The following is a 15,664-nucleotide window of genomic DNA, read 5'->3' as shown; positions in this document are numbered from 1 at the left end:
AGCAAAAAATCCGCCACATACGCAAAACCGGGGATTAAACCCACCAAACTGGGCTCACGGGGTGATTTGCCTGGTATTTGTCAGTCCAGAGAATTAAGAAGCCGGTTCTTGCAGCTGTGTGTGTGGGTGAGTGGGGGGGTTGATCTGCTCGAAATCTGACAGCTCAGGGGTAGGGCTGCAAGAAAAGCTCGAGGCTCGTGAGCCGCTCGAGATCGACTCGTTTTTTGACTCGACTCGAGATCGACTCGAAAAGAAATAAGTCGAGTTTGAACACTTTATGTAGCTCGATCGAGAAACGACCCGATCTTGAGCCAATGTTGGCTCGCTCGATTTTAGCTCGATAGCTCGATACAATATCATTATGTCAAATGATCATGCCATATATTAAATGAAAATAAGATGATTTATTACCATATATGTTGTCCATATTTTATCTTCATTTTATTTACCAACGAATATGGAAACTTAATTAAGTCCAGAGAAGATTTAGGCCTAATTATGGCATGTGGTCGACTATGTGTTAAATATCCTATATTTTTGGCAAAGGTTCCGAGCATATTCACCTTAATTTTTTTGTTTTTCAATTATAGATTTATAATTTTTACCATCTCATTTAGCTCGAAATTAGCTCAAGATCAACTCAAGATCGTTACAAGCTGAGCACGAGTTATGTTCTACAGCTCGATTATAAGCTTCACTTAATTTGAGCTCGCTCGAATTTTCATATGATTTGAGCTGAGCCAATTCCAATTCGCTCGAGCTCGACTCGTTTGCAGCCCTACTAAGGTGGTATGTGGACTTCTTTCCACCTCCAACCGAACCGGCGGCATCTCCCCAAAGCATCATCCTCGCAATCTCCGCCCCCCCCCCCCCCCCCACAACCCCCCACCGAGAGCCAAAACCCCTTACTCACTACTCTCCGCAAGCGCGCATCTCCACCGCCGACGCCGCTATGCCCGCCGCGCACTCCCTCCTCCACCTCGCGGCGCCCAAGTCCGTCGCCCCAACGTCCACCCTCTCGCCGGCCGGCGCCGCCCACCTCCGCCTGCTGCCCTCCCGCCGGCCTCAGCGCCTGGTCACGTCCTGTAGCTCAGCCCACCCTGACCTCGCCGCCTTCCCCAACCCAAACGGCCTCCTGGTGGCCGAGCCCGCTGCGGCAGCGCCCATCGACATTGACGTGGCCACGGAGGCCGAGCTGCGGGAGAACGGGTCCCGGAGTACGCGCCGCACCAAGCTCGTCTGCACCGTGGGCCCCGCCACCTGCGGCCCCTCGGAGCTGGAGGCGCTGGCCGTGGGGGGGATGAACGTCGCGCGTCTCAACATGTGCCACGGGGACCGCGAGTGGCACCAGAAGGTCATCAGCTCCGTGCGGAGGCTCAACGAGGAGAAGGGGTATGCTGTTGCCGTCATGATGGACACCGAGGGGAGCGAGATCCACATGGGGGACCTCGGCGGCGCGCCAGCGGCCAAGGCAGAGGTGAGGTTTGCGCTGGGTTTTGGCTCGGCAGCTGCTCTTCCCTTTTCATTTTCCTTACGAATTCTCATGCACATCAGACAATATGTGCTTCGCTACGGAGCAAACACCAGCTGTCATGAATCAGGGTTGGTTTGGCTGAGGAATTGGGTAGTGGAGTGTCGTTCGTGTCCGGTGAGATCGAGCGAAAATTCTCCATCCTCCAACTAACATAATAGAAAAATTCGAGGAGTTCTTATCGAACACATTAGGGACTCGGCTGAGGTACGCCGGTACAGCTGTGCACACGTACGAGCTACCTTGATCGATTCCTACTTTTTGAATAATTAAACGTTTCACAAGTAGTGAACTAAATTTCTTGTTATTACAACTAACAACTATTTCCACAGGTTCAGAACCATTTAATCCATAATGGTGGGCAAATGCATAAATATATTCCTGAAAGAGAAGTGGGTAGACAAAGTATTGTTGACGAGATTTATGTTTTCTGAATACCCTTCGAATTTTTCCATTTGTATTTCTACTTGAATCAGAGAGAAGAAGCATTTCTCGGTTTATCGAATGATGATACATAGGGCAATATGGTCAGAACAGGGTGTTGCATTTTTAATACAAACCCTGGAAAGAAAGGGAAGTATTGAAGGCTGGCTTAACACACACGCAGCGCACATGACACGTACATCGATTTGGTTGCCTCAGAAGCTTGCCTTTCTTTGATCTGATTGATTACACGTAGAGTTACATGTATAGATATATAAAGCAGCAAAAGGTAGCTAGGTAATATCTATACAGTGATTGTTTCGGGTCTGACCTGGACTATGACTTGTGGTTAATTCGAACAGAAGGATTAGGAGATAGCCCAGCCGTACTGGTGTACGTGAGCTAGACTCTTGTGTTCCTGTTTCATGTGCGAGATGGACAACCGAGGAAAATCTAGGGGGGAAGCTTTGCGCCCGTTGATTGAAAAGAAAGGATAACTTGTATGCTTCCACCGGCCTATTTGGCTGAGTTGGTTACAACAGATAGAACTAAACCGCAAGTCACGTGTTTGAATCCCATCTCCGTATGGCCAAGCCGCTCGCGTGGGCATAAAATTCCTGTTCGCTGCAAGCTGTTTTTTTCAAAGCCCAAGTGTACGCGGCCAGCCGGCCACCAAGTTTTTCGCTGAAATATACAGGCGAAGTCCCAAGTAGACGCGGTCTTTTCGGTGGCTTTGTTTTGCTTTTGGAGCGTGGGCAAGGCCCAACCGAACGAGGGAGGACGAAACAAAAATTAATGACCTACAAACACCAACTTCCCTTTAATAGTAGAGGTATCCCGTTTTTAAAATGCTGGTAGCATTTCTAATTTAATTTCTTGAATGCAGGGGCCAGTAAAATAGCTGAAACAAGGGATATTATAGCAATTATCTCGTTTCAGATATTTGTTTTTGCGTATCTTTGTCATATGTTTGGTACTGGGTAGTTACATGAAAAAATTCTAGATTCTAGATAGCTAAGAAGTTAAGAAGTGATGAGCAATGAGCTTCTGAAGGTATGTCATGGTCTAGGGTCCAACACTTGAATAATCGTATGAAGCATCCTTCAGGTCTTGCTTTTAGCAGCTCTCGAAACAAAAAAGGTATTCTGATTTGAGTGACTTCAGTGGATTGGTTGTAACAGATTTAGTTGTTAGGAATTTAGTATGATTTTTTAAAATCTAATCTGTAGTCACTTTTTGGCCATTTGGGTTGAACTCCCAATGACCCAACATGACTGATATGTGACACGGTTGGGCATGTTGTCTTTGGTTAACTTATCAATAGGATTTGGGCATGAGTTTTCTTTTCTTCTAAGATGTTGTTATTGCTTCTTTAAATACTTGGAAGTTAATAGTGCTTGAGACCGTGTTTTGAAAACATGTATATATATATATATATATATATATATATATATATATATATATATATATATATATATATATATTTTCGGAGAATCCTTGAAAGGTTAGGGCAATTGATTGTAAGAATAGAGTTGCCCAGTTCATTAGGGAAAACCAGGCGAAAACCAGAAAAAACTTGTATACTTAAAACCCACAAATTTCTTGAATCTTTTCCCCTCTTTATAGGCAGGCTTAGCAAAATCTTCGTGATTAGTGGAGTCTGAACTTTGCGGATCACCTTTGTCAATGGAAATACAATGGTAAGAAAAATTCAATAAAATCGAGTAACTCAAAGGAGAAACGCATTTTGGCATGCAGTCGCCAAGTTCTACGATCAAGAAAAGACTAGTGTAAAAAAAAAAAAAGGGCAACCTGGTGCATGTAGCTCCCGCTTGCGCAGGGTCCAGGGAAGGGTCCGACCACTTTGGGTCTATAGTACGCAGCCTTTCCCTACATTTCTGTAAGAGGCTGTTTCCAGGACTTGAACCCATGACCTCATGGTCACAAGGCAGCAGCTTTACCACTGCGCCAAGGCTCCCCTTCCAAGAAAAGACTAGTGTAATCATAATAAAAATTAAAGATATGCATGTTCAAGCTAATGCAGCCTTTTATGAAAGCTGGGTTACTTTTCAAATTTAATCTTATCTTCTGTTCTTAAATAGCTGCAACCCACTATCTATTCTAAGCATGCAGAGCCTCCACATGAACAAACCATGCATGTCCTCCACGTCTTTAATCTACCATCCCAAACTATTTTCCCCATGCATGCAACCCTTTCACATCAACAAATCATGCATGGCTGCCAAATCATTGCCATCACATCACATCAAAATTAATTCTCACAATTATTCATGTCATTAATCTAATTATCCATGTTTTCAGCCTACCATCCCGCGGCAACGCGTGGGTTATCTACTAGTTTTCCATATATAACAGTTGAAAATTTGATGGTAACTAGTGGTGGCATGATACGGTCTATTTCATACTACATGTTATGAATATAATCTGTAAAAAATTCAGACTAAAGTTTAATCAACAACTATAGGTAATTGATGCACTACTCTGAAAAATGAGATTCTGACATCCTCTTTGTGAAAACATCATATAACAAGAGCTGGACGTAAGATTGAAGAGTAGCCAACTACCTAACCCAACTCATCTATACTCATATTTAATGAGAATCCCTGATATGCTCAGCTATATCGTTTACTGTGCAATTTCTGATTTGAGCCTTGGGTGCAAGTGTTTCTGTGGTCATCACTAGGAATTTTATTTGCTATCTTTTTCAGAGAATTGCCTTAGTACCATTATAAGTTTGGTCACACTCTATTTTGGTGGATTTCACAGGATGGAGAAATCTGGACATTCAGTGTTAGATCTTTTGAGGCACCTCTCCCAGAACTAACTGTTCATGTGAACTACGAAGGCTTCGCTGAAGGTTAGTATACCTCTTCATTACCCTCTATAGTTTTTGTCGCTGCTTAATTGTATTTCTGATTCCTACGAAGATGTGAGAGTTGGTGATGATCTTCTTGTGGATGGTGGAATGGCTCGGTTTGAGGTCGTTGAGAAACTAGGACCGGATGTGAAGTGCCGTTGCACAGATCCTGGTTTGCTGTTGCCACGTGCCAATCTTACATTTTGGCGGGATGGCAGTGTTGTCCGCGCGAAGAATGCCATGCTTCCGACAATTACATCTAAGGTGACTTTACTATCGTGATAAGCTGTTGCTATGAATCTGTAGTATTCTGTGTGAACACCTTGGATTGTCAGCATTTCCTTTTGTTGTCTGAATCATGAAATCTTTTCAATTGGAAATGTCCTATTTACTCCATAAATATCACTGCATTGTAACACTGAAGAATTTCCTGGAATAGTCTGTCATCTGTTTCTTAGATTGCTACCTGGGTGGTTTGTTTTTTGCTGAAAAAGGGATTTGGTAGTTATCGATAATAATCCCCTTTTTCTTGTGACGCCTTTTGCAGGATTGGCTCGACATAGACTTTGGAATTGCTGTAGGTGTAGATTTTATTGCAGTTTCATTTGTTAAGTCAGCTGAGGTTATTAACCATCTAAAGAGCTACATAGCAGCAAGGAGTCGTGGCAGGTAATATTTCTCTCAAGTTCTTAACTAGTTGAAAAGAATTGTTTAATGCCGTCTGATGCGTTCTTTCCCATCCTTCTGTCCATGGAGCTGTGGCATCACTTTACACATCCATTGGATGAAATAATATTGTCATGGAGATCTGAGCTCAGCTAACATACGCACATGCAAACTAATGCCTGAGCTGTACAAGGTGCACATGTCAGTCGCGCAGACAAGTATCATGTTTTTTGGTCCTACAGCTCCCAACATCCCATGTACAATATCACTAACAGACCCCCTTCCCCCCACCCCGCCCAAAAGAAAAGAGACTCGGTCATAACAGCACTGACCCTTTTTGTGTGAGGCAAGGCAACTTTTTCTTTTCTTTCAAGGGTTGTGTTCCGAGGGTGGGTCAGGCATGTTGGATTGAGTGAGTTTTCTCCCTCAGTTGTACATATTTCTTCCTAATGAAATGTTACACAGCTGTCTTGCGTGTTTGAGAAAAAAAAACGGCTATAACCCTTTCTAGTTCTCCTCCACTGCTGTTCGCATATCGATTTTTGTATTTCCTCTATGGATGTCAATCAGGCGTGACGGGTCCGTTTAAGGGTCACCCATGCCGTCCCTGCCACACATTTTCGCGCCCATGAGGACCACTCATGACAGGCACACAACCTTGCACATACCCGTCACCGGCTATTGCCCGACACCCATGGGTATGCTCATGTGCCTGACGCCCATCGGTCAGTAGCACATGGAGCTACCAAGTTCAGACGACGATGCTATCTCAGTCCCAAAGAAGGTCCACGTACAACAATTGATTCCATTGAATTAGACAGGGTTTAGTTTTGTAAACGGGTGGACCCAGCACAGGTTACATATGCTCTTGACCACTTATTGGGCGTTACTTTGCACCCACGAGGATGCCTGCGGGGAGAAAACTCGGAACATGTGCGCAGGTTACCGGACAAGATTGCCGTCCTTAACTCTCTCCATTTCATATTTTAGGGCGTATAATTTCTTTTCTTACTTTATAAGGCGTATGCTGGTAACAAAGCTGGAATCAAGTCACATCTTCCTACACTACCCCTATGTTACTTTTCTTCCTCCATCCACCGCTAGAGCGACGGAGAGTTGCCAGCCATCCAAGTCTCCTAGGAAAGCTGAAATACATCCATTCATCGCTGCATATTGGAAAATAATTCACTAATGCAATAACCTCGGTGCAAGGCTACATAAGTTTTTCTACTCAATACTCTCTTGCTTTTGGCTCACCTTAATCTTCAGTTCACACTGGTTGCAAATACTTCTTAAAGTATGAAATGGAGGGAGTAAGCTAAAGTTGGTTCCTCGACTGCCCTATTATCTCGCCATGACTCATACCCATGTGCGCACATATCTTGACCTCTTAGATTGTAATCCTCAAGTGTAATAGTGTTTATTAATTTTGCAAAAATAAACAGTGTTTATTATATCGCCGTAATTTAAATGAGTGTGAGATCCAGTTTTCCTCCCCGCATCATCATCTGTTCTTACTGGTCAGAGGCCCCCTTCTACCCTGGTGCTTCTGCTCCAATCTCAGCAGCAATGGCTCTGTCATTGTGTGCTGCCCTCATCGCTGATCCACACTACATCCTCACCCTGCTACTGGATAACTTGATTTATATCATGCATCTCAATGATATTCTCCACTCTCCAATCGTCTCTTTGATCTGCCCCCGTGTTGTGAAGAGGGTAATGGAAGCAGCTATGCCTAGACTCCAGTGTCTGAAGGCCGGTTAATAGATCAGACATGTTGTAGTGGCGGAGACAGGGCTTGATGGAACCAGAAGCAGGCTCAAGACCAAATGAGTAAGGTTGATCACATCTTTTCTCCAGTAAGAGCCTCCTTGGGTAATGCTAAGATTGCTTGTGAGTGTCGCTTGCAAAGATGAGTGTGTCTGCAAGTAATGCCACTGACGAAGCATGCCCATTGCCACTACGCCGGCAGTTGCATGCGATATGCTGTAGATGTAGCAAACCTGTATTCCGCTGCAATATACAGGCACCTCATTCCTATATAAATAATTCACTGTCTTTTGTTTCAAGAGATTTAGCACATAAGGATCTTCATGTTTTTCAATCCATGATGGTAACACAGATATTTAGTTAATTAGTTAGAGTTGAATTTTATTTTCTCAATGGTCTGCATACTTGACAATACAATATGCATGACTACTATTTCTAGAGCTTTAGCAACTCTTATACCCCCAGGTATAGTTTTAAAAATCGGACCGGACCGGCGGTCGAACCGGAAAAAACTGGAACCGGTGGCACTCACGGTTTCTTAAGCACCGTGTGGACCGCCCTGCCATCGGACCGGAGCGAAACAGGCGAATCGGCCGGTTTTTGGGGTAAACCAGGAGTAAAACCGAGCGGTTTAACCGAATCATGGGAGAATGCGGCCTTTGCATGAAGCAAAAAAAGGATTGTGCCGGGGAGGAAACGAACCCAGGTCGCCCAACAAACAGGCCGTAGCCTAAGGTCTGGCCCAGCAACCAACCCAGCTAGCCTACGTTGTTGTCAAATGAAAGAAAACTATTTTATTTGACCTCTGTTAGTATATTAATACACAAAACATACCTTTTATGGCCTAAACAACCAGAATGAACCAATGAACGCACTGATTCTTGGTAGTTACTAGAGATAATAGGGCAAATCAGCGACCTTTGATCACCTTTTCACAAAAACAGAGAAGGAATTACAAATAATGTTATGTCGCAGTTGCAGACTTACGGTACATCCAAATGGATCATCTGAATGGTGCAGTCAGCTATAACTTGCTGCAGCTCGGCCCCTTTCACCAAATTCGGGAACCAGCTGTGTATGGCTAGCTTTGTCCACTTTTTCATTATTAATTCCAGAGGACAATTAAGCGAACCATGCCTACAGGAATATTTGAGCTTTCAAATGTGAAGATTAGCTAGAGTGTGAGATTTTTTTGAAGATTAGCTAGGTTTCTCATGTACCATACTGTTGGGGCTGCATGAATCTTTGTTTAAATTTGAACCCCTTAATTCGTAACTTCTACTCATTCCGTGTGTATTTTGTTTGTGGCTAAATGGATGGGCATGGTAAAGAATTGCATGAAGCTGAATGGCAAAAGAAAATAGCTGTCACTCTGTTGGTATTTTGTAGTCTTTCTGAATTTGATCTATGCGCCTTATTTTCTGAAAAGGCCAGCATAGATTATGCATTATGAATAGAAACGAGCCACATGCTGTGTTTCTGAAACATTGACTCAAATTGTTCCATCCTGATCATTATTATTTCGTTGTCTATGATCAGTGATATAGCGGTCATTGCAAAGATCGAGAGCATTGACTCTTTGACAAACTTGGAGGAGATCATCCGTGCATCAGATGGTGCCATGGTAGCCAGAGGGGACTTAGGGGCACAAATTCCCTTGGAGCAGGTCCCTTCAATACAACAAAAGATAGTTAAACTGTGCAGGCAGCTAAACAAGCCAGTCATTGTTGCTTCCCAGCTTCTCGAATCGATGATCGAGTATCCTATACCCACCAGGGCCGAAGTTGCTGATGTTTCTGAAGCAGTCCACCAACGTGCGGATGCTCTGATGCTTTCTGGCGAGTCAGCAATGGGTAGATATCCAGATAAGGCACTCATTGTCCTCAGTAGTGTTAGCTTAAGGATTGAAAGATGGTGGAGGGAGGAGAAGCACCATGAGCCACTAGAACTTGAGGACGTTTCGTCTTCTTTCTCTGACAAAATATCAGAAGAGATCTGCATTTCTGCTGCTAAAATGGGTAAATATTGCTGTCAATTGGCCCTTTCACTTACTTGGTCTATAATATCTAACCAATTTGACTTGCAGCTAACAAGTTGGAAGTGGATGCCGTTTTCGTCTACACGAAGGGTGGCCATATGGCCTCCCTGCTTTCACGGTGCCGCCCTGACTGCCCAATCTTCGCCTTCACGAACTCGACGTCCGTGAGGAGACGACTGAACCTCCAATGGGGCCTCATCCCCTTCCGCCTCACTTTCTCCGATGACATGGAGAGCAACCTGAACCGTACTTTCTCCCTGCTCAAGGCGAGAGGCATGATCAAGTCCGGTGACCTGGTGATCGCCCTCTCCGACATGCTGCAGTCCATCCAGGTGATGAACGTACCATAAGAGGCATGAATCCCTAGCTGTGCTGTTCTGGCCAAAACGAGACACTGCTGTAGCGTTTGCAATTTATTCGTATGTTCTTGTATTTAGACGGACCTGAGAACTCAACCGCGACAATAATAATGTGCTGCAGTTCCTAGCCTGATGAACTCATGTACTGCGTATTATCTAGGATTAGTATGGGAATCGCTTGATCTATGCTTTTGTATTATTTGTTTGGTTTGCTTGTATCAAGTGGTACATGTAAAAGAAAAAATGGTACATGTAAAGTGATATTTTCCCTCTGTAACACGCCGTGAAGTGAGACACCAACCTTAGTTCCTTGAGCCTTTCGCTTATCAATAGCAGAAATATCACTGGCGGAGCTCATGCTTGGGGAAGGTTGAATTTTAGAGCGATTGGGACGAGCTAGCGCTGCTAATCCTTCCACGGCTCATCTGCTCGACCAGTCCACCGGTAGTATCGCGTTAGAATTTATACAGTCAAATATCCTTGTTAGGGGAAACTAGAAGTAAACCTTCGGCCGAGCCTCCCAACCCCGCGCTGTTGGCCACTCCGGCCACAGATCCGGCCGTTGTGGCCTGCCAGTTCCCTCTCGAGCCCCATGGTGACGGCCCTGGCCGCACCCACCCTTCTACACGGCGGTCCGTTGGCAGTGCGTGGTCCATCGACGCCCCTGCCCCTCCTCCCCCCAGGCTCGCTTGCGTCAACGGTCGCCGGGTCAGATCCAGCCTCGACGCCGTGGATCCTGCGGCGGCACGGGTCCTCCAGCATGGCGTTGGGGTTCAACTAACCCCGACGGATCTTGCCCCCGCCCCCCCCCCCCCTTTGGTAGCCACGTCTTAAATCCTTGGTTGTCGCACCTTCCCCGTTGCTGGCCTTTCCCGTTCGGACTACGAGGATGGATGGGTCGAGGTCTCATCCCGCAAAGCCATGAGGGTTGTCGCCAGTCCTGTGGACGCTGGGCAGCACCGTAGGCTGCCGCATTCAGACCGTCGCGGTGAGGTTAATGCCTCACGCGGGCACAAGGCTTTCTTAAGCCGCTTCAAGGGAAGTGCTTCTGGTGCCTTAGCAAGCTTCATCGCCGTGTAGACTGCAGAGATCCTCTCCGCTGCATCATCTGCGAGCTTGTAACGGTCCGATCTCATACGGTCAAATCTCTATGCATAAGTGTCATCCCTGAAACGATAATGCTGACACACACAGTACTTAAAGGATTTATAACATAGTGTAATCACACACTTATTACATCGAATGTCTCAAAAGAGAACTTATTATAATAATATGGCTTAACGCCATCTAAATAAGATAACAGCGGAAGGCTTCGAAGGTAAAGTGAGTCCATCAACTCCAACGACATAGCTGAGTGCACGACAACGACCTAGCGCATCTTACTCTTCGTCTGAAAAGTCTGCAACATATTACGTTGCAGCCCGAAACGGGTCAGCGCATGGAATATGCCGGCAAAAAATATTGTAAAGCAATGAACAAGGTAAATGCTAACACTACATGCATATATGGCTGGTGGAGGCTCTAAAGTTAATGTTTTTGCAAAAAGTCAGTTTTTTCTACAACAAAGAAATAAATTTTATTTAACTACGAAGTTGGTTGATAAACATTGAGAATGGAAACCCCATCTCAATCCCAATTAAATAGTAATTATCAACCCAACAAAATAAATTAAGAGTGTTGAGATCACATCAATAATCCAAGAACCAGATACTCAAGATGTCCATAACCGGCTAACCATGATTAGTTTATACACTCTGCAGAGGTTTGCGCATTTTTCCCCACAAGACTCGATCTCCTTCGTTGTATTTCTCGCACTACATGGTGTTTGAGAAATGGATGACCGAGACACAGTCTTTCCGAAGAGGTCCCCTTAACCGATAGATAGGCCGGTACACCTACAATCCCCTACATCTGCTAGCCCATCATGGAAAGGATTCCCACAACTTACTCAACTATGCCAGAGCCCATAATGGCTTGTGGCTGCACACGGAAGTTTCTAGCATGAATGATCTTATGATCCCTTTGAGCCTGGGTGGCGAACCATATGATGATCACACGGATTCCCTGTGATCTCCTTGGACAACAATGGATTCCCCAAGTGCCCACAAACAATCCACCCAGATGTGTGTTAAAGTAGCCACCTTATATAAACCCTTAGTTCATAATAATTCTCACAACTGTCATGAATCTCTCAAACCAAACCACGTCTACGAGCATAGCATAGTAGTATAAGCATAATGTAGAACTCCCAGGGTTTAAATAAAGGACAATGTGTTCTACCTCATCAACTACTTCCCAATACCCACATGTTATGAATCCTAACCATGCAGTGTTTGAGGATTGAAACAAATGCATAAAAACTGGGTATAAAAAATATGATCAAAGTGTTACTTGCCTTGCTGACGATCTGCAAACCCTAGAGACTCGTAGTAGCACGCTCCGCACTCCGGAAATTCTATCGCAAACAAACAATAGCATACATAAGCACTCAGGCATAGATGCAAGGGTAAAACTCAGATGAGAAAGTCCAAACGGAAAGTTCAACTGAAGTGCTTCGATTTGAAAAAAGAACCAATAAAATCGAAGCTACGAAACTCAAACCATGATCAAAAGAAGTTCAAAATCAAATCTGCTTGATACCAAATTTTAAATTGTCAAAATCATGTTCAAGTTGGTTAACTGGAAAAAGGGGTTCTAGACGAAGATTTTGGCGTTGGTTTCACTGGATTTGGATGAACGGTTAAAAAGTTAAGAGGGATTTAAGATCAGGGGCTAATCTACGATAAAAATAATCGCGGATAGGTCCTTGGCCGAAAATAAAATAAAAAGAAAAGACTAACGAACGACGTTATCATAGACGAACGAGCGCGTTCGTGAACAAAAGCGTTCGGGCGAACATTCGCTAAATAGCGGAACCGAAAAAAACCGATCTATCCGATCCAAAATGAAAAACCAAAAAAAACCGGGCGACGACGACGGTTTTTACCGGTTCTTCGAACAAGACTGGCGGCAGCGCGGCGATGAGATCCGGCGGGCGGGGCTCCGGTGGCGGGGTCGGCGGGGTGGGGCGATGGCGCGGCGGCGGTGACTGCGGCTGCTGCTGCTGCTGTGGAGGCGGCGGGCGGCGGTGGTGAGGGAAGAGGGGCCGGGGGGGGGGGGTCTGGCTTTTAAACCTTGGGGGGGGGGGCGACTTGGGCAAGGGGCGGCGGCGAGAGGAGTCCGGCTCGGACTGCTGTTAGAGTCCGCCGGCGGCACAGCGGCGCAGCGCAGGCGGGTCGCCTGCTCGGCTGGGCCTTCGGCCCAGTCGGGCGGGATTTTTTTTTTAAATTCCGCCGAAAACAAAAATCCTAATATTTTTTTTCTAAAAATGCCAAAAATAATTTTCGTCGTCTAAATAAAATATTTAGAATAAGGTGAACATTTTTCTGGCCTAAAAATGTAATTTTTGAAAAATGCATATTTTTCTAATTTAAATAAAATAGCAATAAAATTCCAAATAAAATATTTATTTGATTTTAACATTTTTCCTCCAATATTCCCCTCTTATTTTGGAGAAGTCCTTCTATCTCCTCTCATTTATTTTAATATTGGAAATATTTTGGAGAGAAAATTATTAAAATCAAAATGATCCTCTTTTCAAATTTGAGAAAATTCAAATATGAAAATAAATGAAATCTCCAACTCTCTCCTTGGGTCATTGAGTTGCTTAAGATTTCTAGGATCACAACCAAATGCAAACGAAAATATGATATGCATATGATGACCTATGTATAACATCCAAATGGAAAATTGAGATGTTACAGAGCTCCAAGGCCATTTCGGTCGCGAGTGTCCACAAAATCCAAGGAACGGTGTCCCGGGAGGCGCCGCGCGTGACCTTCTCTGTCTGGCGCTGCCCAGGGCCCTGGTCCATCAACGTCTGTGCTTCCCGCCCCCCCTCCGCCCAGCCATGTAGTGCTTCCTCCACTGCGATCCGACACGGCGCCCTCGGGTCAGCAACAAGATGGTGGTGACATCCCCTGCCCTCGAGCACGAAGAGCACATTCTGCACCAGCACGCGGTTTCCCTCTCCGCCACAGACCAGGTCCACGCCACCAAGCCCATTGCAGTGGGGAAGGCCATCGAGGCACAGCTCGGCACGCCCCCTCCACCACCCCGAGGCTTCCTTGTGTACTTTGACCTGCCGGCGCACCGCGACAACGCGGTCTGCCACAACATCATCAAGGTGGATGGCGCCCGATTCTTCATCAGGGCATGGCACGGGAATGACCATGCATCGCTCATGAAGCCCCCGCTCCACATTCATGTTGTCATGGTGAACCTGCCGATGCAATTCTGGTAGCTGGAGGGGGCGGACGAGGCCTCCGGAGATTTCGGCTGTGCCGACCGTCTGGACAGCCGCACCCTGGAGAGAGAAGGCACACCAAGACTTTCGCTTTCCGGCTGTGGGTGCGGGACGTTGCCCACATCCTGACCACACCGGTGATATGGGTGCTCATGCGGGGGGGGGGGGCAGGGTGCATCGACGCACTACTAGAAAAAGGCCTACTAGTGGCGCACCAGTTTTGCCTACTAATGGCGGACTACTGGTGCGCCACTAGTACCACGTCACTATTATTTTTTACTAAGGTCACCCATCCTCACACTACTCCAGCCCAAGCACGCTTAACTTCAGAGTTCTATCCAACCCCAGCACCAGCTCACTTCACAGACACTTGTTGATATTGTTGGGGAACGTAGTAATTTCAAAAAATTTCCTACGCACACGCAAGATCATGGTGATGCATAGCAACGAGAGGGGAGAGTGTGATCTACATACCCTTGTAGATCAACAACAGAAGCGTTTGGTTGATGTAGTCGTACGTCTCCACGGCCCGACCGATCAAGCACCGAAACTACGACACCTCCGAGTTCTAGCACACGTTCAGCTCGATGACGATCCCCGGGCTCCGATCCAGCAAAGCGTCGGGGAGGAGTTCCGTCAGCACGACGGTGTGGTGACGGTCTTGATGTTCTACCGTCGCAGGGCTTCGCCTAAGCACCGCTACAATATGACCGAGGTGGAATATGGTGGAGGGGGGCACCGCACACGGCTAAGGAACGATCAAGAAGATCAACTTGTGTGTCTAGGGGTGCCCCCCTGCCCCCGTATATAAAGGAGCAAGGGGAGGAGGCCGGCCGGCCCCTATAGGCGCGCCAGGAGGAGTCCTCCTCCTAGTAGGAGTAGGACTCCTACTAGGAGGGGGAAAGAAGTGGGGAGGGAGAGGGAAAGGGGGGCGCCGCCCCCCTCTCCTAGTCCAATTCGGACCAGGGGGAGGAGGCGCGCGGCCCACCTCTGGCAGCCCCTCTCTCTCTCCACTAAGGCCCATATGGCCCATTACTTCTCCCGGGGGGGGGGGGGGGGGGGGTTCCGGTAACCCTCCGGCTCTCCAATTTTCTCCGAAATCACCCGGAACACTTCCGGTGTCCGAATATAGCCGTCCAATATATCAATCTTTACGTCTCGACCATTTCGAGACTCCTCGTCATGTCCGTGATCACATTCGGGACTCCGAACTAACTTCGGTACATCAAAACTCATAAACTCATAATATAACTGTCATCGAAACCTTAAGCGTGCGGACCCTACGGGTTTGAGAACAATGTAGACATGACCGAGACACGTCTCCGGTCAATAACCAATAGCGGAACCTGGATGCTCATATTGGCTCCTACATATTCTACGAAGATCTTTATCGGTCAGACCGCATAACAACATACGTTGTTCCCTTTGTCATCGGTATGTTACTTGCTCGAGATTCGATAGTCGGTATCTCAATACCTAGTTCAATCTCGTTACCGGCAAGTCTCTTTACTCGTTTCGTAATACATCATCTCGCAACTAACTCATTAGTTGCAATGCTTGCAAGGCTTATGTGATGTGCATTACCGAGAGGGCCCAGAGATACCTCTCCGACAGTCGGAGTGACAAATCCTAATCTCAAAATACGCCAACCCAA

At 46.1% G+C, this 15,664-nt stretch overlaps 1 protein-coding gene across 1 annotated transcript; it reads left to right on the top strand.

Annotated features, from left to right (window-relative positions):
- The first annotated feature begins 878 nt into the window (after positions 1 to 878).
- LOC123188631 (pyruvate kinase isozyme A, chloroplastic) lies at positions 879 to 9,942 on the top strand. Its single transcript, XM_044600821.1, has 6 exons — positions 879 to 1,477; positions 4,742 to 4,832; positions 4,903 to 5,096; positions 5,380 to 5,501; positions 8,808 to 9,286; positions 9,355 to 9,942. The coding sequence occupies exons 1-6, from the start codon at positions 953 to 955 to the stop codon at positions 9,654 to 9,656; spliced, it is 1,713 nt and encodes a 570-aa protein (XP_044456756.1). The 5' UTR covers positions 879 to 952; the 3' UTR covers positions 9,657 to 9,942.
- The last annotated feature ends 5,722 nt before the right edge of the window (positions 9,943 to 15,664 follow it).

The sequence above is a fragment of the Triticum aestivum genome, chromosome 2A (assembly GCF_018294505.1).
Source record: "Triticum aestivum cultivar Chinese Spring chromosome 2A, IWGSC CS RefSeq v2.1, whole genome shotgun sequence".
NCBI lineage: Eukaryota > Viridiplantae > Streptophyta > Magnoliopsida > Poales > Poaceae > Triticum > Triticum aestivum.
This window is presented reverse-complemented; position numbering and strand designations above follow the sequence as displayed.